General features: G+C 34.7%; 2 protein-coding genes across 2 annotated transcripts; one reads left to right on the top strand and one right to left on the bottom strand.

Annotated features, from left to right (window-relative positions):
* Nucleotides 1–3,059: 3,059 nt before the first annotated feature.
* On the top strand, nucleotides 3,060–6,976 carry LOC105763194 (phosphatidylinositol 4-kinase gamma 5). The gene is made up of 2 exons (XM_012581323.2): nucleotides 3,060–3,265; nucleotides 4,516–6,976. The coding sequence occupies exon 2, from the start codon at nucleotides 4,741–4,743 to the stop codon at nucleotides 6,610–6,612; it is 1,872 nt and encodes a 623-aa protein (XP_012436777.1). The 5' UTR covers nucleotides 3,060–3,265; nucleotides 4,516–4,740; the 3' UTR covers nucleotides 6,613–6,976.
* Nucleotides 6,977–7,689: 713 nt separating this feature from the next.
* Nucleotides 7,690–11,895, bottom strand: LOC105763193 (calcium/calmodulin-regulated receptor-like kinase 2). Its single transcript, XM_012581321.2, has 8 exons — nucleotides 11,671–11,895; nucleotides 10,511–10,901; nucleotides 10,137–10,290; nucleotides 9,537–9,663; nucleotides 8,877–8,962; nucleotides 8,720–8,791; nucleotides 8,405–8,608; nucleotides 7,690–8,316 (listed from the first exon to the last, which is right to left on the bottom strand). The coding sequence occupies exons 2-8, from the start codon at nucleotides 10,834–10,836 to the stop codon at nucleotides 8,035–8,037; spliced, it is 1,251 nt and encodes a 416-aa protein (XP_012436775.1). The 5' UTR covers nucleotides 10,837–10,901; nucleotides 11,671–11,895; the 3' UTR covers nucleotides 7,690–8,034.
* Between the last annotated feature and the right edge of the window lie 14,376 nt (nucleotides 11,896–26,271).

The following is a 26,271-nucleotide window of genomic DNA, read 5'->3' as shown; positions in this document are numbered from 1 at the left end:
AAAATTGTAAGAAAGGTCTTATGGTCACTTCTTGAAAAGTTCTCAGTTAAGGTGATTGCAATTGAGGAAGCTAAAGATCTAGAGAGCTTGAATATTGATGAGTTGATAGCGTCCCTACAAACTTCTAAGTTGAACTTGGATGAATCCAAGAATAGTAGTCCAAGAGAGAAAGGAGCATTGCACTCGAAGTTGCTGAGGAAGTGTCAAGTCCCAATGCCTTTGAAATAGAAGAACTCCAAGAGCAGGTTGCTTTGCGCACTCAAAACTTCAATAAAGCCCTTAAGAAGTAAGCTAGGAGGTTCAAGAATTTCAAAACATCAAAAAACACTTTTAAGCCCAAGAGCAAATGTATTGTTGTCAAATAGGAGCTTGAGAAATAAAAGAAGGACATCCAGTATCATGAATACCTTCACTATAGTAATATTTAAGTTGAGTGTGTTAACACTCTAAAGAAGAAAAAGAAGGTTTTATATGCTACATGGAATGATGAAGACACCTCTAGTAATGTTGAATTTAATGAGGGCTAAGTGAACAATTACATTGGAAAAACTCTAAATTTATCACTCAACCAACACTTTATTTTACTTTATTTATACATTTTAATTTTGTTATGCACACTTTATTACCTTCATTAATTGTATATTTATATTATTATTTAAACTCCTAACTGAATTGGTATCATGAGTTAAGCGGGCAACAACTCGGTTAGAGAAATTATATAAATGTCATTCCGTAATTAAAATAAGATATATTATTCAAGGTAATTTAGTTTTTTATTTAATAAAAACCAATAAAACTTGCACTTGATCACAACACAATGATAAACAATTTAATCTAATTTTTTAACTTTAATATAGTGCATATTTCATGTATTATTATTAATTAGTTTCAAACCTTAAGTTTCATTATTTATTGTCTGTTATTTTTAAACACACATTTGTGTTCTAAACTTTTGGTTTCCACACACATAGTATTTTTATTGTTTTTAAATTAAAAATATTAAAGTACCCTCAAATAATATAACTTCTTTTAAATAAGAAAGACCATTTTTGTAATTTACTAATCGAGATGGTGTCATTGACTCGTGATACCAACTCGATCGAGGATTTTATTAATAGTATAGATATACAAATATATAACAAAGTTAAATAACAAAAATACTTACTACAGTTTTATATAAAAACTAAAATTGGTTTAGTTCAAATGGTAAAAGAATAAAAATATTAAAAAAATCTCACATAATCATATAATTTACTTTGTAAATAAATTGATTTTTTAGTAATTCATTAACTAAGTTAGGATTTAATTGATGTTTCAAACTAGCTTAATAAATTTTTTTATAAATAGTATAAATATTATAGATGATAAATTTAAAATTAAAATCACATAATGAAACAAAGTTTTTTTTGTTTTGCATAAAGTAAGATTGATGATTTTTTAATAAGGTTTTGTATACTTAATTAGATTGAAATTGAAATTTTATTGCATTCCATAAAATTAAAGTTTTAGTTTTAGTTTAGTTGATATTGATATTATTGTCGATGTACGAAAATGTAGGTTGGAGAAGGGTTATGGGTAGTTCTAGACATTATATAAAAAAAAGTAGATATAATAAAAGAACCTATAATGAGATTAATGTTTAAAAAACCAAAAAAAACATTAATCATCATGGACGAGATATTACTCATGTATGAAATTACACATTGAACCTAAACTCAAGTACTAAATTAGGACAAAAAATTTCATATAAAATTGAACATTAAAACTAAATACACATTAGTTTTCTCTCTCATCCAATTTTTAAAAAGGTTTAATTTTGTTTACTGTGTTTGTATTTTTAAACATTTGTAATTTAGTTAGTTTGCTTTTCTTTGATTTGAAAAATTGAAATTCAATTCATGATACATTTAACTAATTTTCATTAAATTTAAATGTATAACATCTTAATACTCAGTGTAGATTTATAAAATTTAATTAATCACACATTTAAATTTAACAAAAATTAATTAACAGTACCCTAGGTTCGACCTTAAAAGTTTATTTTGTCGGATAATAGAGGGATTCAAAAGAACCACAACAAAATCAACCTAAATCAGACCAAGAAGTGTCCTGCTAATGCCTCCTGCAACATGTCAAGTAACACATCCGGTGGATGCTCCAACAAACATAGCCCTCCCATCATCAAATGTCCCGTCTTTGCTAGTCTATCGCTGCAAGAATTCTCCTCTCTATTTATTTGCTTGAATTCAATCAACCACTCCCTCTTACTAAGTTAGTTGGTAAGTGGAATTTCCGCAAGACAATTCTTAGAAGCGTAATTACAAAGGACTTAATCAATACAGTATCGCTCTCAACCTCAATCTTTAAGTATATCTTATATCATGTAAGAGAAAGACCTTTTAGCACTGCCCATACCTTTATTTGAAAGATTGTGATTGACTCTCCAATTACAGTTATAAATCCATCTATATCTTTTTGACAGGCTTTCAAAATTTTTCACTACCAAAATAAGAATTTATTAATTTAATTATTGGTCATAGAAAACAAAATTGACCCACGAGATGCTAGCAAAAGCACTTCTCTATTGCTATTATGCCCATCATTAAAAACATGATTTTCAAATGCAGATGCAAAGAGCAAATAGCAAATAGCAAATAAAAGAATGAGAATCCATTTGTTGGACTACTATATTATCTTCATTCGTCAAATTAGGTTGGATTTTAATTTTTAGGGGGATTAAATTAATGTAATTACAAATAAAATATTAAATTTAAAATATGAGTACAAGGTTTGGGGTAGAATTAGACTTTTTTTAATTATTGACAAAAAAGCAAATAAAACACTTACTAATCCTATTCCTAGGCATCGCCAATCACGCCCGAAACCAACTAATTAACAGCTCCACCCATCTAAGATCCGGCCACGTCACAACTCTATTACATGGCACAAGCTCCACAATCCACGTAGTCCTTACCACCCAATTAACAAATTTGGAAAATTTTATTACTTTTTATTATTTAACCGTTAAAATTCCTTCCGCTTCTCCTGAAAACAGGCTAAAGATACATCTCAGACAGAAAGCGGGACAGAGAAAAAAGAAAAAAGAAAAAGGCAAAAAGAATAATAAATAATTTTATAAAAAGGGAGACTAATCGGATCATAGCCATCGGTTTAGCTTCTCATCGTTGAATCTCTACCGTTTATTCTCATTAGCGGCGGTAGCTCTTTCTCGATCGCTGCTCCGCCGTCCATTTCTTTATCGCTGGTGAGTCTTTCATCATCACTTTCCCTATGATTTTTCTAGTTGTTTTTAAAATTATGAAGAATGGAATTGAACTGTTTTTTTCTTTCTGTTTCTTTTTCTCTTGAAATTGAGCTGGTTATTAGCGTATTGAAGAATTAAAAAAATGAAGCAAAGATTTTTTTTTTTTGGTTAATATAACGATTTGGTAAATCATATAAACTATCAGGAAAAATTTTCTTTGAATGAAATGTTGATATTCTCTTTTTCTTGAACTTATATCTTGAAAATTATTGAAGATAAAATTTTCCCGTTGTTGATTTTTCTATTTGATTGATACTTTTTGAAAGCAAAAGTGAACGCAAAAACGCTTTCGGATGTAAAAGCAAACAATATTCTCGATGAATAATTGTCTTAGAAAACCAAAATGAATGTTTTAATCCTAATGTAAACTATGGATTGTAATGATAATTTATAGAAATTAATATTATTCTTCGAATTCTGTTTCTTTTCGTTCTAATTCACAGTCCTGGTTTAGCATTTAATTTCTAGCATAGCTACATCTTTGCTCAGTTTGACATAATTAAGTGTATTTATTCAAATTCGATTGGCATCTAAGTTGAGTAAAGGTACGTTTGAGGACGAAACATGTAGCGCTTTTTATAGGTTGGAATGGATAAGCGGTCTGTTATTATATTTTTCCTTTACAGTATTTAGATTTCATGACAAAGGGGTTTTTATTTTAATTTTTAACTTGATAAGTATTAGATCAAGTAAGCATGGGTGATATTTCTGTTCTTTAAATCTATTTTATGAGGCAAATTAAGTTTTCTTCAGCTTTGGTTCTTTTGGTGTCTTCCATAGACAGTTGTTATTTAAACATAGAATTTACTTCATAAATACTCCAGTAATACGTTTATAGTGTGCTTTTTCTTTTTGGTTCAAAAGACTTTGATTTATTGGTTCTTTCCTCTGATTACCTTACTTGATGTATTTACTCCTTGAAATTTCTTTTTGATCTTTGAAAATGGAATTTTCAGCTTTTACTTCCTTTTTCTTTAAATAAATTGAACCAGTTTCTCTTGTGATTCTTCTAATGATTCTTTTATCTTTCCTTTGGTTAATGAATCAGGTTTTCTTTTGATTCTTTTAATGAATCAGTTTTTCTTGTGATTCTTTTAATGGTTCTTTTATCTTTCCTTCGGTTAATGGTATTGGCTTGCTTCCTCAATGTAGCAGTTTCACTATATTTTATATCTGCTTTTGCTTTACAGAATCGGTTACAATGTAAAACAAAGAGTCACCAAATTGAATTCATCTTGGTGATTATGAACACTTACAACACAAACATTTCCATTCAAGTCTTACCAGCATTTGAGTTTGGCGTCTGCTTGAGAGAAAAGCTCTCTGCTGTCGCCATCTTCACTGCTGGCACTGAACTCTACCAGTTCTCCCCTTCATTTCACATATCTTGATCTGAACTGCTCCATTGTAACTGGATGGCTGTTGCAGCATTTAAGGGACTCTTTAATAGCAAATTTCATGGAAATAAGATGATGGAAAGGAAATCTTCTGGAATAAGACGTGTATTTGTGCAGACTGAAACTGGCTCTGTTCTTGGTATAGAGTTAGATAGGAGTGACAATGCCCATACTGTGAAAAGGAAACTACAGATTGCTCTTAATGTTCCAATAGAGGAGAGGTCTCTCATATTTGGGGATGTAGTGCTGAAGAATGATCTAAGTACTGTCAGAAATGATTCTCCACTTCTTCTCACGAAAAACTTTATGCACAGAAGCTCATCTACACCATGTCTCTCACCTACTGGAAAGGATGTGCAGCAGAGAGATCAGAGTGGTCCCATCGAGATATTAGTATGTTCAGATCACTTTTCCAGGATAAGAAAACTTGTAAGAGAAATTGTGGAAGCAATGAAGTTTGGGATTGATCCCATCCCTGTTTGTGGTGGTCTAGGTGGTGCCTACTATTTTCGAGATTGCCAGGGTGAAAACTGTGCAATTGTTAAACCAACTGATGAAGAACCTTATGCTCCAAACAACCCAAAAGGTTTTATTGGCAAAGCCCTTGGGCAGCCGGGACTGAAACGCTCAGTTCGGGTTGGGGAGACTGGCTTTAGGGAGGTAGCAGCTTATCTTCTTGATTATGATCACTTTGCCAATGTGCCCTCTACTGCTCTTGTGAAGGTTACACACTCCATTTTTAATGTCAATGGTGAAGTGAATGGAACCAAGCAGCAAGAGCGAAAGGAGTTTAGCAAGATTGCTTCTCTGCAGCAGTTTATCCCTCATGATTTTGATGCCAGTGATTATGGGACTTCAAGCTTTCCAGTTGCTGCTGTACATAAGATAGGGATATTGGATATCCGCATCTTGAACACTGATAGGCATGCTGGAAATCTTCTGGTCAGGAAAATTGATGGAGGAGGAGGACTTGATCAAGTGGAGCTTGTTCCAATTGATCATGGCCTATGCCTTCCAGAAAACCTGGAGGACCCCTACTTTGAGTGGATCCATTGGCCTCAGGCATCAATTCCTTTCTCAGAGGATGAGCTTGAATATATATCTCATCTTGATCCATTTCGAGACTCTGAACTGCTCAGAATGGAGCTTCCAATGATTCGAGAGGCATGTCTTCGTGTCTTGGTTGTTTGCACTATTTTCCTCAAGGAAGCAGCAATTTCTGGTCTGTGTTTAGCTGAGATAGGTGAGATGATGAGTAGGGAGTTTCGAGGCCAGCAGGAGGAGCCAAGTGAACTTGAGTTCATATGTATTGAGGCGAGGAGACTTTTAGAGGAAAGGAATATACTTTCTGATAACGTGAGAGCTGTCGAGAATGAATTCCAGTTTGAAATTGACTGTGAGGAGGAGTCAGATATAACTTATAATCTAGAAAAGAAATTGGCACCACAGGCTTGTTGGCCACTCGGTGGAAATATCCGGAACCCACTTTCGAAGGTAGAAGAGAATGTAGAGGAATGCACAGAGGAGGATGGGAATATAATACCCCCAAGGTCAGATGAATATGCTTTTACTGCCCAAGAAAAGGCTCCAACTGTTCCAAGACTGTCAATGTCCATGAAAAATGTTAGCATTGGAGACAAGAGTTGGAAGCATGAAAACGTAATGCAGAAAAATGGCTATTTGTCTGGAACGTCATCTGGAAACAGAAGTGTGAATGAACAGTTTGCTGGAAGCACCAGATTTGTGAAACTGGCTGATATGAGTGAAGAGGAGTGGGTACAGTATCTTGAGAATTTCCAGCATTTGGTTTACCTGGCATTTTCTAATCGTAAATCAGCGAGTGTAGGCCAGAGACAGAGACAGAGGCTTGGAACTTCATGCCAGTTTTGATTTAGTTAATCTTTTCAATGCTAAAGTTAGAAGGTTTGAGGGTTGTTGGAACCAGAAAGCAAAACTGTAGGTTACTTGAAGGTTTTCCTGTTAAGGATGGACATTGACCGGGTTGACGTTACTCTTATTGGAGATAGGGTACTACTTTTAGATCATGAAAGGTGAGGACTACTGTTTACTTTTCTTCGCCTTTTTAACTATCACCATTTCCATTTGCTTTGTGCTTTTTGGTTCTGTTTCTTTTTCCTTTGGTGTCCATATATAAATAATCTGGTTGAACTGCTCTTCATCCCTGAATGTTGAATATAGTAAGGAATTTACAAGAAAAATAATGCAACGATATTGCAGATTCAAATTATGTGAAGTTTATTGGGTTTGTCCACCTCCTGTGATTTAAAGTTTTGCAAGTATGTTTTTTATTATGGTTATAGCATATGGGCCAGTATTTCATACCAGTTTATATGATTTGAAGTTTTTAAGTTTTATGGTTGGGCGACTTTTGGATTTTCTTTTGTTATTTTATTTTCTTCAATCGAGATTATAGTATCTCTTATTCCGTCTTTAGAAATTACCATCTTCTTTGCAGGGATTGATTTCTCGAGTTTCATATATTTTTGGTAATTTGGGATTGGCACCTGCGTGTAAACGTACAATACTATTATCCTATCTCTTACAGCCGTAACTGTTTCACCTCATTCTATTAATCACTTCTTGTTGGTGTATATATAGTTGCTTAGAATACACACTAGAAGAATACATGCAACATTTTATCTATAAAACTAAATAAGGATAACTAGAAAGACTCTGAATCCAAATAATCCAACCTAAGCCCCTCCATTTTGCTAACTGCCACCGCTGAGGGCAATCCCTTGTCAAGATCATAAAACCAAAAAGAAAAGAGGGGTAGAAAGGCTTATGAGATTTTTCAGATGATATTTGCCAGTCAGAGCCCACTACTGAGTATAGAAGATCAAATAATAGTACTTGTGAAGTTTTTTTTTGTTAATTTTCTATTAAAAAATCAAATAAGTTTAAACTGAAATAAAATATTATTATTTTCTAATTTACAGTTTAACATGAAATAAAATATCACAAAAATTTTCAATATATTTAATTATTTTTAACAATATAAGAGTTAAATTGAACAATTTAATAGTAAAATTAATTTGATCCGATCGAAATGCTAGGTACGTTTACCTTCCTTTGATCACCACTGTATACTACACATGAAGGGATAGAAATGTTTAAACACCCTATTTCTCTGTAACTCTTTCAATTGTATGTTGTAACTATCTTTGCCATCAGTTGCAAAAAGTTTGGACTTTTTTTTCCTAGGGGGGGTGGGGGGCGAAGGGGGTAAAAAGAGATTTAGGTGAATTAAAACTGGAACAGAAAAAAGGGGAAGCTGCGGTTCAAATTGATCTAGCTAGCCAATTTGGTCAGCTCAATATGCTGCTCCTGTATCCTGCTCATAATTCGTGAAAAATCCCCTTCAGCCATGGACATCATGTCTTCTTTACCGAGGCGCCTCTGCTTTATCTTCAATATAGCCGGTGTTACTTCGCCCATTAAAGGCCGCTTTCTAGGTGATTTATGCAAGCATTTATGAGCAATTTTAGCAAGCTGCCTCACTTCTTCGATGTTGCATTTTCCAACCAGTTGCTTATCAAGGATTTCATCGACCCCATCTGGACTCATAGCGGCCTTGTAAAGGAAGTTTATGTTAAGAAAAGATTGATGTATGAATTACTAACAAGCAAGACTTCACTACATAGGGAGAATAGACTCTCACAAGATTAACGTATTCCATTAAGTTCTGGTGCGGGTGGATAGCTGTAATTAGCTCAAAGATTATGACGCCAAAACTGTATACATCGCTCTTCATTGTGAACTTGTTTGTGGATATATACTCAGGGTCTATATACCCGTATGTACCTTTAATGCCAGAGTTTCGGCCATCAAAAGCCTCCTCCTTTGACAACCCAAAATCAGCAACCTGGCAAAAGAAACAGTAGTGGAGTCATGCCATTTAGAGTCCATTATAGTTATCTTCATTCAACTAAAAAGAAAGGGTCTGAAAAATATCAGCCTTTATATGCTTGCGCACCTTGGCTCTCATTGACTGGTCCAACAATATATTAGCTGACTTCAAATCACGATGTATTACCGGAGGGACTGCCTGTCCAAGAATGGGTGATATTCAAGTAAACTAACAAGTTCCAGTAACAATGGTGAAAATCAACTTTGAATCATTTTATCATTACCCCTTCATGAAGATATTCTATGCCATGTGAAACATCAAGAGCAATTTGAAGTCTTTCGTCCCAACTCAGACCCTGCTCCCCCTCACCTGAGTACACGTAGACCAGGTTGGTTATCGTTATTGTTAGGGAATCACAATATTAGCAACATAGTGCCAGTTGGGGTCCAAATAACATTAAAATATCGATGCATTCAAAAGCTTGGTAGCAGGTAACACTTAACAGAATTGAACTTGGTGGAACATGATCACCGTACAACATTAACCATCACAGAAGTGGGCCTATCATTGATAAACACATAGACAAAAGATGCTAGTAGTCCATCAATTTACATAATTTGACATGTCATTGGCACTACTCAAATTCCCCTATCTGGCTCTAACTGCAGAATATTGAATATCCATATAATAAATAGACGATGGCATTAGCATATAAGTAGTATAGGAATGCTAGAGAAGATGATGGAAATTTTGGCCTATATTACAGGTTAAAACAGAAAAGGACAGTAACTGCAAGTCAGACCAGCGACCATGGTTCTAGGTTACAAGCCACTGGGAAGTAACATTATGATTTTACATAAACAGGTATGTTCTAGCACAACACACATCTACAATGGAAAATATAAGATGAGAGGTGCAACAAAGAAGTGGTTTCCAAGCTTACCATATAGTATGGTTGCCAAGCTTCCATTGCTCATGAACTCATAAATTAACATGTATTGCCCTTTATCCACGCAATATCCTATCAAGTTCACAAGATTCCGATGATGCAGCCTTCCTAGTAGACAAACCTGAAAACAAAATGGTTTAATAGTTAAAATGCTTTAGTAACCAATAGTAAATTAATATAAAATATTTTCAGAAGGAACTTCATTTCCACCCCTTCGAGGAATAGAATTGCAACCTCAGCAGCTGTCTTGAGAGAATTATTGATGAATAGTAAAAGATAAATAAGATATCAGACTGTAGGTTGCGCCTACCTTGATAGAATTAAGAACCATAGTCCATTTTAACCTACCTGTACAGGCTACTGAAAGATAATCCGACATCCATTAATGGATCTTTGCTCTAAATACTTTGATATAAAACAAAATAAAAAATTTATCTTTCATAATTTTATTTCAATTGATAGAAACCAGTTCCTCATATAGTCAGATTAATCCAGGCAATACCATAAGAAGGAAAAAGAAAAAAGAAACAGCTGGAAATCAACCTATCCCCTGATTAACGGGAGGCCTCTTTTTGAATGGTTAGTGCTGCTTACCTCTGTGTGGAACTCTTTCTCCCCCTGATGAGAACCAGAAGCAAGCACCTTTATGGCAGCTACGCCACCAGTAGGCATTGTAGCTTTATAGACAGGACCAAATGATCCTTCTCCTAAAATAGTTGTAAAATTTTGTGTAGCTTTCTGGACATCCCTGTAAAGCATAATGAATAAGATAAACGCATTGCTTATTTCACAAATAAACATTGAACATTAATCATTTAGCTTTATTTAGAAAGAGAGATAAACTGAAATTTTCATATCGATTTTTATCATTATAGGAAATGTGAATTTGGTAAGCCTCTAAACATGAATTGCTTTAATATTATTCCACTTAAGTATAATGCCTATACTCAAACTAGAAATGAACTTACTTATAGGAATACTTTGGCAAACCAGAAGCAGAAGCAAACCGATCTTTACTATGAAGACTCCACCAAGAACTCGGAGAACTTTTCTGATGATATTCTGGAGCCTTAACAGCTATAGAATTCGAGAGAGATGCACTGAAGTCGGTGCTTGTATTAAAGCCATTTGTTCTTATTGGAAGAACTGTAACACTACGTTCATTTGAACCTCTTTTCAGTTTTGCATGCCTTCTGTACCACCTTATTCCGAAAAATACCAGTGAAGCTATCAATATACCAATGGCCAAGCCAACAGAGATGCCAAGGACAACTAAGTCACCACTATGACCCATGTTTTGGTCTCTTTAAGCACTCAGGCAATGAGAACATCTTGCAGTGCACAAATTAAGTAGGCTCGCTGCATGAGATGAATCTATTCAAATTAGAAAGCCTTTGATAGCCCATTCTCTTGAAGGCAGGCAGAGAGCAAGCTTACAGCAAAAAACAAAAAAGGGGGAGGGGTGGAATGATGAACAAAAAATCATACCATGTAACATAATAAAGTAAAAATCGAAAGTGAAAATTTGTTGTTTAATAGGAACTTTCATCAGCTCTCTAAAAACGGGAGAATTGCAAGAAACCATACAATCAAGCAAGCTCCCATTTTTACCTCCAAAAACCAATTATGAGGTATTAGATAGACTTGAAATTGTATATCATTAGTTGCAAAAATTAGTGAGGCACCCGGGCTAAGTTTCCATTGCTATAAGATCAATTCAACTCTTCTGCTATGTAGTTTCTTGAGAGTTGAAACAATCAGTCAAACAGTTTTCAACTATCACCCCTACAAAAAAGAACATCTAAAGAATAAACCTTTAATCCAAAGTCTCACTTGCCTCCACAATCTTTGGGTTTTCACATATGACATTGCCAAATCATTCCCCCTATTTTTTAACAGACCCAATTTTTCTGAAGAAAAGTTCATAAATCAGAATAAAAAAATAGATCATGAAAACCTTCATATATCAAATTTCTTTTATATATAATCAAAAACCCAAAGGTAATGAATGATAAAGAAAAAAGATCAAAACAAACCCAAGAGCAAAAGGCAGCCACCAAAAAAGAAAAAGAGAAGATATTTTAAAGCAAAGATATGAAAATTAGCAAAATTGCACATGAACCCATACCTAATAAAAAGATGATCAGTAAGTGAAAAGGCAAAACATGATAATTCCTTGCCACGGCTTTTGATAATTTGATGATCCTTTGATTAGTAAAGACTCCAGAGTTGACATAACAAAACAAGAAAACACGAAAAACTGAAGTTGAAAAGAGAAAGAGTCTCGGTTGGAGGCTTTCAAGTTGCAACTTATGAAAATGGAATTTCCATTAAAGGGGATGATAGGCCAATATTATATTAAAAATAAATAAATCAAACTGACTGTTTAGCCGGTAAAAATAGGCTTCATTCAGTGCTTGGTGATAAATCCGACTTTTACGATGTTCCAATTTGCGCTTTATTAAAGTAAAATACAACTCATTAAAATATTGGAAAATTTTTATATAAATTAGGGTAAATTGCAAAAATAGTCACTTTTGTTTGCCTAAGATTATATTTTAGTCATTATGTTTGAAATGTTACATTTTAGTCACTTACGTTATCGTTTTGTTACAAAGTGGTTACTCTACCGTTAAACTCCGTTACCTCCCTTATGACAGTCCTACGTGGCAATCCAAATGAGTTTTAAATGCCAACTTAGATGTTTAATTATTGGGATGAAAATAGGTTTTTAATTTAATAAATTTAATTTGGACTGCCACATAGGACATCCAAGTTGACATTTAAAACCCATTTGGAGTATCATGTAGGACCATCGTTAGAGAGGTAACAGAGCTTAACGGTAGAGTGACCACTTCATAACAAAATAATAACATAAGTGATTAAAACGTAACATTTCAAACATAAGCGACTAAAATGTAATCTGAAGCAAACAAAAGTGGCTATTCTTAAAATTTACCCTTTAAATTATTAGATTATTAATTTTTTTTTAAAAAAGTTTAGCTAGTAAGTTACAAGTAACGATTTAATGATTAATATGATAGATTTGTACCCGCCAACAAGGATAATAACGTACCTTAGATCCAAATCGTAGATTCGTGAATTTTAAAGAAGTTTCATGAAAATAAAACTAAATTGTAATAGGAAAGGGGAATAAGAGTTTTTAATTAATGTAGGTGGGGTGAATATAGAGAATACCAAACAATAGAAAATTTAATAGCTCAATTATTTAAAAGAAAACTTTCAAATAATTTAATGAAAATTTTGTAACTTCTAAAAGTTATATGAACAGAATATAAATTTATTAATAGTTTAATGACATTGAATTTAGGGTGGGTTTGGATGAGTGATGCGTTTACATGCGGTTAGTGTAAAAATAGCAGTGGTAGTGAGATTAAATACTATAGCAATACTGTAGCGTGAGACAAAAAATAAGTTAAACACACCGCACCGCACCCTACTGCTCATTCAAACCCACCCGTAGTTTACCAATAAAAATATTTAATTGGGATGCTTTGTACTTTCGTCATATTTGTCGTCTGTTTTTTTATTTTATTGAGTGAGATGAGCGAATGAGACATATTCTAAGGCATAGAAATTTCACATGTATGCTATTTTATGTTCTTTTAGTTTACATAAATTATGAATATTTTGTTATCAAAACAATATTGGGAGAGGATGGAAATTCATTACGTTTCAACCTATACAAGAGTTTTAATCATTATTACGGTAAACTATTAAAATAATCACTTTTGTTTGCTTCAGGTTACATTTTAGTTACTTATGTTTGAAATGTTACATTTTAGACACCTATGTTATCGCATTGTAACATTTTAGTCATTGAACCATTAATTGTTGTCAATGGTGTAACAGTAAGCTAATGTGTCACGTTGAATCATCATTCCAAACAAAAAAATTTAGGTTAAATTCTACAATTGGTCCCTATATTTTTTTATTTTGAGCAATTTCTTTTTTTTCTTTTATGTTTTTTTAACTTTCATTTTTTTTCATTCTCTTATACTTCTTCCTCTGTTTTCCTCCCTTCTTATTTCTTTTAACGTAGTTTTTCTATATTTTTTATTTGTTAAAACTAGTCCCCAAGCTCGACTCACTCGAAAAAATTAAATTGTTCAAGAAAATAGAAGTACAGGGACTAGTTTTAACAAATGGAAAACATAGAAAAACTATGTTAAAAGAAACGAAGAAGGGAGGAAAACAAAGGGAGAAGCAGAAGAGAATGGAAAAAAAAAGGAAGTTAAAAAAACATAGAAGAAAAAATAAATTGCTCAAAATGAAAAAATATGGGGACCAATCGTATAAATTAACCTAAATTTTTTGTTTGAAATGATAATTTAACGTGTCACGTCAGCTTACTATTACACCGTTAATGGCAATTAATAGCTCGGTGACTAAAATGTTACAACGCAATAACGTAAGTGACTAAAATGTAACATTTCGAACACATGTGACTAAAATGTAACCTGAGATAAACAAAAGTGACTATTTTGATAGTTAACCCTAACTATTATTACAAATACCTTTTTTTTTAAATACTACAAATAAGTCATGAGGAAAATGGTTAATGAAATATTTTCCCATTTTTTAATTCTATAAATAAGGTTAAATATTGGATTTATCATGTGTTTTTATTATTATTATCTAAATAGAACACGAATTATCCTTAAAATATTATTTGTGGATTTAAAATCTTCACCTATATTATGTCAAATATTTTTTTTAAATAAAAAAAGATTTCAACAAATATATACAGATCAAATTGAAATTATTAAAATTTAATTTTCTTTTCTATAAAATTTTTAAAAAAATTATTGTACAAGCCCAAATTGCCCGGGCCTAAACCAATACAGGCCCAACAAAATTAAAACTCAAGCCTAATTACCCAAACAATAACCAAACCAGCCCAACTCTAAAAAACCCTAGAACCTTCAGCACAACCCCTAGCGCCGCAGCCAAGCAACCCCAACCGCCGCACGACTCGGGGCCGAAGCCTTCCTCCGCGATTTAGCCTCCACGTGCATCGCTTTCTCGCCACCAAACACCGCAAAAAGGAGGCGCACAAATGCAACAATAACAGAAAATAAGGGGGGTTTTGCGAGATTTTTTTTCCTCTTCTTTATTTTTCGGTTATAAAAACCGAGGGGGTTTCGAAGTGTAAGTGGGGGGGAAAAGAAGATAGATATATCATAGTTGTTTTTACAAAGGTTTTTTCCTTCTCGTTTTCCACAGTGTCCATTTTATTTACATATGTTTCATTTTTCTTTTATTTTCATTTTATTTCGTATAAAATAACAAAAAAAAGGAAGAAAGGACTTACCTCTCACTCGCCGGGTGTCGTCGCGGGGTACCCTTCTCCGTCGTGATTGGAGACTGGGACGACCGGGAGCGTCGGCGCAGACGAACGGCGGCGCAAAAGAAAGAGTCAAAAGGAACCCTAGCAGAGCCTTCTCCTTAAAAAATGAAGCAAAATGATTTGATTTTTTTTTCTTTTTCCAGATTTGTTTTATTTAAAGCAATGAAACGACGCCGTTTTGCCCAGGATTGACCCGCGCGGTGACCCGACCCGAAGGGAAGGATCCGCGCGTTCTGGCCAAATGGTTAATTTGCGCATTTAGTCCCTTGATTTTTAGGAGCATGTTTAAATCAACTTTTTATTTCTTTAAAATTTGGTCATATGTTTTAGTACTGTTTCAATTTGGTCCATGTTGTTTGCATGCGTTTGGGGAGGTTTGGGTAAATTACCCTTTCGATCCTCCTATTGTTGCGCGCATATTAATTTGGTCCTTTTTTTTAATTTCCATCTTTAAATTTGGTTTCAAAACTTCGTTTATTTTCAATGTAATCCTTAATTTGTTGTTTTAGTTTTATTTATATATTATTTATTATTATAGTTATTACTATTACCCTTACTATATATATATATATACATTCGCATATTCTCTACAATAATATCTACATACATTTTTAAAAACGATTTTATAAAACATGCATCTTACATATATATATTTGCATAACTTTTATATACTTTTATATTTTATATAGATATACATTGTTGTAACATATTTATTTCCTATATCTTATAATTTAAAGCATATATACATTTTCTATAATATACATACACTTTTCATTTTTAATTATTATAAATATTTTCTTGTTATTTCATGTATCCCATTATTTTATATACATATTGTACATATATATATATATATATATATATATATATGTATTTGAATATATACGGATGCAAATTTTCATGATTTGCCTATGTATATATACTTATACATTTTATTTTTCTATTTTGTAAATATATATACATATACATACATTTTTTATTTTTTAACTTTTATATACTTTATATTATATATATATGCTAATACATTTTCTTATTTTTGTAAATATATGCACATGTACATGCTTTTATTCTTTATTTTATTTCCACGATTTCTCAAATACATACATGCATTTTATTAGATTTTGATTGATATACTCCATTCCTTCTTTTTACGTGTATTCTTGTATATGTGTGTTAGATATATGCGTACATGTTTGCAAATTCACTTGTATCTTGTACTTGTATATATATGTATTTGTAAATATTTATTCATATATGCTTTAAGTTAAAGTTTTTGTCTCATATTATACACTAACTTTTAACTTCCCTTTTGGGAAATACATTTTGGTTTTGACAATACATCAAAATTATTTTCTTGATTTAAAAGTTTTTTTTTGAATAAAAGTAAGATTCAAGGTTTGGGATTTTCGAGGAAATTGAGCCCTAACGTATTGGGTTCCGATTTTCTTTGCTAATCCTAGATAACCGAGGATATTTTTTATTCAAAATGCATGAGTATAAAAATCATTTTTGGGAACTTAACTCGTTGTGTCCTAACGCATTGGGTGTCGCATGTTACTTTCTCAAAATGAAGATTTTCACATAAAATAAAAGCGATATTCAAAGTTTGGGGATTATGAGGAATTGTACCCTAACGTATTGGGACTCGATTTCTTTACATGACTTGAACAATTGATTATCCTCTTTCAAATTTCATCATTTGAGTTGATTTTAAAATCTTTTTACCCTTCGACACTAAGACATTAAATGATCAATTTGGTATCGATTTTGGGCGTTACGAGGGTGCTAACCCTTCCTCGTGCGTAACTGACTCCAGAACTCGTTTTCTCAAAATTCGTAGACCAAAATATTCTTTAAGGTGAGCCGATCACACCTTAATAAAGGATCGGTGGCGACTCCAGTTTTATTTTTAAAGTCGACAACTAAAATTTTTGTTTTTCAAAAAACGGTTTCGACAGCCTGGCGACTCCACTGGGGACGTTTGAGAGTCGAGCCATAAACCGATTATATTTGTCTTTGTGTCGAAAATCAAAAGTTTTTAAAAAAAATTCATGAGTTCCCTTCGCATTCATTTTTTTTTCATCTTGGTATGTTGGCAACTTTGCATTTGCATTTTGCATTTTACCCTTTTAAGTGGGAGCGAGAAACTAGTCCTTCGTGAGGTTTTCACCTCCGTGCAGGGTAGTGGATCGCTTCCGGGATATATCCGTACCTATGTCTTCGTGAGATTTTCATCTCCGTGCAGCCATAGGGAAATGTATCCCCCTGAATTGAACTCGATCCACATGAGCCTATAATGGGTGAGGATCGAGGAATCTGCTGGTTCGGGTACCCTTACTCTAGAAACTGAGCCTCATATAGTGAGCCTTAGGAACCCGCCCTAGGTAGAGCTACACTAAACCTTAGTAGATATCCGAATAGGAGTTTTTCTATTTCTTTGTTATACTTTATGTTTATATGATACTGACCTTTTTGTGTTTTGTTTTGATTGCATGACATGACATTACATTTTCATCTTAAAAAAAGAGGTGTTGATTCACGTTCAGTTCCTAAATAGAGAGCTTGTCATAAGAAAATGGGTTTATTGATAAAGTGGATGACAGTATGGTTGTCCGAATATGGTCCAAGAACTCGTGATAAGAGAAGGATGATAATTTAATAGAGGACTACACGACTGTGGCTCCATTGCCCAAGGATTCAAGATGACAAAGATTATTCGAGAGCTACTGAACCTTCTTAAAGAGAGGCCAACGAGCATCACGAGGATGAGTGAGCAACGAGATGTGACCCGGATCGAGCAAAAAGAGATAGAAGAGACATCTTTTTTGAAGAGTTCGTGAGATTTATCTTAACGCTCGAATGAAGAAGAGGATCGAACGTCTCCGCCTATGAGGGCAAGGCCATATAAATATCTATTTTATGTAAAGAGATTTATTTTCTAGTAAAGTTTTCTAAATGGAATTGAATCAGAATCAACGTCTCTTTATGCATTTATTGCATGCATTCGCATCACATTACATCATACGCATTAAAGTCTATTAAAAGATCCTAATTGATTAAAATCATTGCTCAGTTAACCTGGAAACCAACCAACTAACCAAGCACCGTTACGACACCCGAGCAAAGATTAAAGATATGGATCAGAGGTTAGAAAAACTCAAACAGTGTCAGAAGGAGATGCAAGACCGACTTGAGCTACAGATGCAGGAGCGGTTAGACAAGATGAAACAAGAGATGTCTGAGAAGATGCGAGAATCCCAAGAAGATATAGTGGCAAAGTTAACCCAACTGATAACTAAGAGAAGTGATAAAGGAAAGGGTCCCATGGCAAATGTCGATGAGGGAAATGAAGATGAAATTCTTTACACTCCAGGTTTCACCCCTCCATGTATGCGAGCCCAAGCTAAATACCCGCGCAAATCTGCTGTCACTATCATGCCTCAGCAGTTTCAGGCTGGTATTTCGAACCTCCAAACTGGGCCGGGTTCTAATCCTAAAAATAATCCTGTTAACTCTGCCATTCCTGACTTTGATGAAGTGGTTGAGAAGGAAAGAATGAAGGAGGAGTTATTGAAACAGTTAGAGGAAAGGTGTAGGTGGCTCGAGGAGAAGTTCAAGGTGATGGAGGTCACTGAGAGTTATCGAGGCATTGACGCAAAAGAGCTGAGTTTAGTACCAGATTTAGTACTTCCTCATAAGTTTAAGATGCCTAAATTTGAAAAGTACAATGGGACAAGCTGCCCAGAAGCTCACATCACCATGTTCTGCAGGCGAATGACGGGATATGTTAACAACGACCAACTCTTGATACATTGTTTCCAAGACAGCCTTGCAGGGGCAGCATCCAAATGGTACAATCAATTGAGTCGTGCCACGATTGGTTCATGGAGGGACTTGGCGCAAGCATTCATGAAACAATATAGTCATGTGACAGACATGGCTCCTGATAGAATCACCCTTCAGAATATGGAAAAGAAGCCGAGCGAAAGCTTTAGGCGGTATGCACAGAGATGGAGGAGGTCGCGATCAAATTCACCACCACTCTTAGAAAAGAAATAACCATGCTTGTTCATTAACACATCAAGGCACCATTCATTACACATATGTTGGGAGTGCCACAAAAAGCTTTCCCGACATAATCATGAATGGCAAGATGATCGAAAATGCCATAAGAAATGGAAAGATCGATGCTGGAGAGAGTAACAAGAGGTCAGTCTCAAGGAGAAGAGAAGATGAGGTGAACAACATGGGTTACTCTAAATCAGTTACTGTAAGTCAGCCAAGAAAGGTGGCTGCTAACCAGCAAGGTTCATCGAGATAAGAAGCTGGTACAGGACAAAACACAAAGAGGCCCCGATTCACGCCAATTCCAGTACCATATAGGAAACTGTATCAAAATATGTTTGATGCCCATGTTGTTTCCCCTTTTCCTGTGAAGCCTCTACAACCTCCGTATCCCAAATGGTATGATGCGAACGCGCAATGTGAATACCATGCGGGAATTACGGGACACTCGATTGAGAATTGCACTGCCTTCAAGAAGCAAGTTGAAAGACTCATCGACATGGGTGTTGTCAAGTTTGGTGACTCATCAAATGTAGAAAATCCATTACCCAATCATGATTGATAATGGAGGGAATGCAGTGCTTTCTGGTCAGATATTCGCCTGGGAGGTGTTAAAAATAATGGGACTGCAGAAGAAACCCCTATATTATTTAGAGTCTGTTAGAGTAATGTTCAGAACACATTTGTTGCTTTTAGCCTAGAAGCAATAAGAACTCCTTTGTGAAATAGGTTCATGTCTGAACATTATTATTTTTAATGAATACATTATTGCAATCATCTTTGAGCAAATGTTCTTTCAGTCTTTACGTTTTTTTCATTCTATTGGATTTCTCCTGCCAAATCATTCATTTATTCATTCATATTATTCATACATTCTTTTTTATATTTTTTGGTACCCACTATGGGTCCCCAAATATCAATGACATGAATGACAACTTTCTGATTTAGAATCTCCTTTTGAGTGAGACATGTGTTTAGAGGGATCTCACAACTTTGAAGATGACATGGATCGTAGCTTATTTCTGGACTTATTAAGGATGGTAGAGCAGGAAGAAAATTTTACCTCATGAGGAGACAATAAGGGAAGATGCATTACCGAAAAAGCAATACATTGTTGGGTTACTTCAAGCATTCAAAGATGCCCTCGCATGGTGATACCAGGATGTACCCGGTTTAAGCGCCGTCATTGCAATCTGAACAACAACACGATATCAGAAATTTACAGTATGTTCAAGGTGAATATTATGAATTGTGCAATGAAAACTCTACCGAGGCAATGTCACTCTTTCTAGTTTATCACATTTTTTCATTGAAGTTGAAATTCTTTCTCTTCGAGTTTTGGCTGAGCTGAAGCAGGACAGATCCAATCGCAATGTGATCTATTGAACTTGATAGAAGGAAGAAGATTAAAAGCTATTCATCAAGGTCAGATATACCAAGAAATGAATGATGCGAGCCTATAGCAAAAGGTTCATCCTAGAGAATTCCACGAGGGTGACCAAATGTTGAAGGTCCTCTATCTACAAAAAAATTATGGAGGGAAACGGATGCCAAATTGGTAGGAACCTTATGATTATAGAGAAGGTCTTTTCCAAAGGAGCTTTAATTTTGAGTAGGATGGATGATAAACCTGCAAAGTCCTGTAAACTCAGATTCAGTCAGGAAATACTTTGCTTAAAGAAGGAGAGGACCAAGGTAAAAGCCTACAAAGGGCGCTTTGAGTCAAAAAAAAAGTGAAACCCTACAAAGTGGCGCTTTGAGTCAAAAAAAAAGAGACCAGGGTGAAACCCTACAAAGGGAGCCTTGAGTCAAAAAAAAAAGAGAAAATAAATGGAGAGGCTAAGGTGAAAACCCGTAAAGGGCACCTTAGACCAAAGGGGATTTGAGTTGAAAACCTGAAAAGGGCGGCTCAAATGTTGATCAAAATGGCGCCTGAAGTTATCAGATCAGCTCAAATATGACCAGAATGGGGCATGCAGTGGTCTTGCTATACCTGAATCAACATGAAAGGGTAGGCGACATCCTGGGGCATCGACAAAGTACTATAGATCTCCTAAACACTTGTTAAACTCAGAATGGTCTTCAGAAAGTCTGTACAGAGAAGTTCAAGCTGCGATATCTGGGGCACCTAATCCTTATATTTTGTTATTCTTGGAACACTTTATTCATTTCCAAAATACGCATTCCTGAATCAATGTCTTTGTTATCCATTTTTATTATCTTTGATAATTTATTTCATCATTTTGTTCTCTTTGCAGGTGTGTTGCATTAGAATAATAATTAACGGACCCATAAAACTTTCACAAGGGAAGTTTTTCATATTACTCTAGAAGTTTCTGAATAATGTGGAAACCTCAAACAGGACTATTATTTAGAAAGCACCAGGTTGGAAATCTAATAAAGAAGAGTCTAAATTAAAGACTATCCCTTTGAATTTTCTTGTCTAAATTGAATAAAATGGCAAGATGTCATGTTGGTGACAAAGCTTCAATGAACAAGCAAGCAATGATCACTGAATAATAAGAAGAAGTTGTTCTTGGAGAAGATTTCTTCATTTGTGCATGAGTATTTGGTACAACACCCTGGGAATGGTGTAAGAGACCAAAAAGTTTCACATCCTGTATTGTGATAACGGAGGATTGAGAAAAGGCCAAATCTTTTACTCTTGGGTTACAACGGGAAAATATGGTACAATTTTTTGCATCCCAATGGATCAAACTTGGAGGTTTACAGTGGGGGGCAATTTGGTCAAGTGCTTATTGGGTTCTTCAGCCTAGGATAAAGGCGCTATAGTACATTAAGCGATAAGACCTTAATAAACTTGGAGTAATGATAACTCGAGCGTTAAAATATCATTTTCATGACATTTTGCATTCATTCAAATGTCATTCATACATGTCTAGTTAGGGGCATTTGATTCATTCTGATCATGACATCCTAATCACTAGGCATAATTAGGTTCATAAGATGAATCATACAGGTCATGTTCCACAGAGAACAGATCGGTGAAATCATAAGCCTTATCTCCCTGAGTAACAGTGGAGCAGGTTGAAAGATAACAGATCCTGTCTTCCTATGCTGGTAGCGAAGTGGATCGAAGATGCAGATCTTGCCTTCCCATACTGGTGGTGAAATAGATCAAAGAGAGCAGATCTTGTCTTCATGTACTGGCGTGAAGTAGATCAGAGATATTAGATCTTGCCTTCCCATACTGGTGGCGAAGCAGATCGAAGGAAAAAGTAGATCTTGTCTTCATGTACTGGCGTAAAGTAGATCAGAGATACCAGATCTTGCCTTCCCATACTGGTGGTGAAGCAGATCAAAGAAAGCAGATCTTGTCTTCATGTACTGGCGTGAAGTAGATCAGAGATACTAGATCTTGCCTTCCCATACTGGTGGCGAAGCAGATCGAAGGAAAAAGCAGATCTTGTTTTCATGTACTGGCGTGAAGTAGATCAGAGATACCAGATCTTGCCTTCCCATACTGGTGGTGAAGCAGATCAAAGAAAGCAAATCTTGTCTTCATGTACTGGCGTGAAGTAAATCAGAGATACTAGATCTTGCCTTCCTATACTGGTGGTGGAGTAGATCGAAGAAAACAGATCTTGTCTTCATGTAGTGGCGTGAAGTAGATCAAAGATACCAGATCTTGTCTCCCCATACTGGTGGTGGAGTAGATCAAAGAAAGTAGATCTTGTCTTCATGTATTGGCGTGAAGTAGATCAAAGACAACAGATCTTGTCTTCCCATATCGGTGGCGAAGTAGATCGAAGATACAAGTTTTATCTCCCTGAAGTTGCAGTGGAGCAGACAGAAGTATACCAATCCTATCTCCTTGAAGTTGCAATGGAGTGGATTAAAACCGCAGATCTCATCTCTCTGAAGTTGCAATAAAGCGGATCGCATCAGATGTATTTTTAAGTTGTAGCAGAATGAGTTGAAGCTATAAGTCTTATCCCCCTGAAGTTGCAGTGGAGCAGATTAAAGATAGCAAATTTTATTCTTTTGAGAAGCTACAACGTGTGAATCTTATCTCCTCGACATTCCAGTGGGGTAGATTGAAGCACCAGTTCCTATACCTTTGAAGATGCACTAGGAAGGAATGAGGCTATTTGAAGAAGAAAAGCACCGAAGAAGTTGAGGTCCAGTAAGACCGGGCACAATTGGGCTTTTAGTCTTTGCACCATTTTCGTTACACGACAATGAGCAAAGAGGGGCAGCTGTACAAGCCCAAATTGCCCGGGCCTAAACCAATACAGGCCCAACAAAATTAAAACTCAAGCCTAATTACCCAAACAATAACCAAACCAGCCCAACTCTAAAAAACCCTAGAACCTTCAGCACAACCCCTAGCGCCGCAGCGAAGCAACCCCAACCGCCGCACGACTCGGGGCCAGAAGCCTTCCTCCGCACGATTTGCTCCTCCACGTGCATACGCTTTCTACGCCACCAAACCTGCAAAAAAGGAGGCGCACAAATGCAACAATAACAGAAAATAAGGGGGGTTTTGCGAGATTTTTTTCCTCTTCTTTATTTTTCGGTTATAAAAACCGAGGGGGTTTCGAAGTATAAGTGGGGGGGAAGAAGATAGATATATCATAGTTGTTTTTACAAAGGTTTTTTCCTTCTCGTTTTCCACAGTGTCCATTTTATTTACATATGTTTCATTTTTCTTTTATTTTCATTTTATTTCGTATAAAATAACAAAAAAAGGAAGAAAGGACTTACCTCTCACTCATGGGTGTCGTCATGGGTACCCTTCTCCGTCGTGATCGGAGACTGGACGACGGGGAGCGTCAGCATTTAACGAGCGATGCAAAAAAGAAAGAGTCAAAAGGAACCCTAGCAGAGCCTTCTCCTTAAAAAATGAAGCAAAATGATTTGATTTTTTTTCTTTTTCCAGATTTGTTTTATTTAAAGCAACGAAACGGCGCCGTTTTGCCCAGGCTTGACCTGCGCGGTGACCCGACCCGAAGGGAAGGATCCGCGCGTTCTGGCCAAATGGTTAATTTGCGCATTTAGTCCCTTGATTTTTAGGAGCATGTTTAAATCAACTTTTTATTTCTTTAAAATTTGGTCATATGTTTTAGTACTGTTTCAATTTGGTCCATGTTGCTGCGCAGCGTTTGGGGAGGTTTGGGTAAATTACCCTTTCGATCCTCCTATTGTTGCGCGCATATTAATTTGGTCCTTTTTTTTAATTTCCATCTTTAAATTTGGTTTCAAAACTTCGTTTATTTTCAATGTAATCCTTAATTTGTTGTTTTAGTTTTATTTATATATTATTTATTATTATAGTTATTACTATTACCCTTACTATATATATATATATACACATTCGCATATTCTCTACAATAATATCTACATACATTTTTTAAAAAACGATTTTATAAAAACATGCATCTTACATATATATATTTGCATAACTTTTATATACTTTTATATTTTATATAGATATACATTGTTGTAACATATTTATTTCCTATATCTTATAATTTAAAGCATATATACATTTTCTATAATATACATACACTTTTCATTTTTAATTATTATAAATATTTTCTTGTTATTTCATGTATCCCATTATTTTATATACATATTGTACATATATATATATATATGTATTTGAATATATCTGGATGCAAATTTTCATGATTTGCCTATGTATATATAATTATACATTTTATTTTTCTATTTTGTAAATATATATACATATACATACATTTTTATTTTTTTAACTTTTATATACTTTATATTATATATATATGCTAATACATTTTTCTTATTTTTGTAAATATATACACATGTACATGCTTTTATTCTTTATTTTATTTCCACGATTTCTCAAATACATACATGCATTTTTATTAGATTTTGATTGATATACTCCATTCCTTCTTTTTACGTGTATTCTTGTATATGTGTGTTAGATATATGCGTACACATGTTTGCAAATTCACTTGTATACTATACTTGTATATATATGTATTTGTAAATATTTATTCATATATGCTTTAAGTTAAAGTTTTTGTCTCATATTATACACTAACTTTTAACTTCCCTTTTGGGAAATACATTTTGGTTTCAACAATACATCAAAATTATTTTCTTGATTTAAAAGTTTTTTTTGAATAAAAGTAAGATCCAAGGTTTGGGATTTTCGAGGAAATTGAGACCTAACGTATTGGGTTCTGATTTTCTTTGCTAATCCTAGATAACCGAGGATATTTTTTATTCAAAATGCATGAGTATAAAAATCATTTTTGGGAACTTAACTCGTTCTGTCCTAACGCATTGGGTGTCGCATGTTACTTTCTCAAAATGAAGATTTTCACATAAAATAAAAGCGATATTCAAAGTTTGGGGATTATGAGGAATTGTACCCTAACGTATTGGGACTCGATTTCTTTACATGACTTGAACAATTGATTATCCTCTTTCAAATTTCATCATTTGAGTTGATTTTAAAATCTTTTTACCTTTCGACACTAAGACAAAAATGATCAATTTGGTACCGATTTTGGGTGTTACGAGGGTGCTAACCCTTCCTCGTGCGTAACTGACTCCCGAACTCGTTTTCTCAAAATTCGTAGACCAAAATATTCTTTAAGGTGAGCCGATCACACCTTAATAAAGGATCGGTGGCGACTCCAGTTTTATTTTTAAAGTCGACAACTAAAATTTTTGTTTTTCAAAAAATAGTTTCGACAATTATTATTAGGTTCCTAAGGTGGGCACGTTGAAAGCGTGGCACACAAGGGGTCACAACTGGATGAAACTCTTCAAGTTAATGACATGGTGGATGGGAATGGTAATTGGGATTGGCCTATTTGAAGAGTTTACTCCCTGATCACATTGTATTACAAATAAGCGCAGTAGTTCCACCCTTGAAGAATGTTGGTTCTGATCGTCTTGCATAGAAATAGGTGACTAAGGAAGTATTTTCTTCGTCTGAAATTTATAAAGGACTCCATCAGTTTGACTTGGGTGTCAACGCAAATATTTGGATGTTGATATGGAAAGCAAAGGTGCCTCAAAGGGTTAGAATTTTCTCATGGACATTGTGGCAAGGGAGAATTTTGATTAATGATGAAAGGGCAAGGAGACACATGATGAATGACAGTAGCCGTGCGAGATGTAGCCATGTGGGTGAATCAGGGATCCATGCTTTACGTGATTGTACTTTCTCTAAGGCGGTGTGGGCATCGATAGTGCCGAACCATAATCAGGTACATGTATTTGTTGGCTCATTTGCAGCCATTGGGGGAGTGTTTAGTGATGCTGACGCAAAAT

This window comes from Gossypium raimondii, chromosome 12 (assembly GCF_025698545.1).
Source record: "Gossypium raimondii isolate GPD5lz chromosome 12, ASM2569854v1, whole genome shotgun sequence".
Taxonomy (NCBI): Eukaryota; Viridiplantae; Streptophyta; class Magnoliopsida; order Malvales; family Malvaceae; genus Gossypium; species Gossypium raimondii.
Note: the sequence above shows the minus strand (reverse complement) of the source record. Positions and strands in the feature narration are given on the sequence as shown.

Coding starts and splice junctions, on each gene's coding strand:
- LOC105763194 (XM_012581323.2), top strand. CDS start 4,741: ATGGCTGTTGCAGCATTTAAGGGACTCTTTAATAGCAAATTTCATGGA.
- LOC105763193 (XM_012581321.2), bottom strand. CDS start 10,836: ATGGGTCATAGTGGTGACTTAGTTGTCCTTGGCATCTCTGTTGGCTTG. Junction 10,291..10,510: donor TTGCCAAAGTATTCCTATAA/GTAAGTTCATTT, acceptor TATGCTTTACAG/GGATGTCCAGAAAGCTACAC. Junction 9,664..10,136: donor AGAAAGAGTTCCACACAGAG/GTAAGCAGCACT, acceptor TTTTGTTTTCAG/GTTTGTCTACTAGGAAGGCT.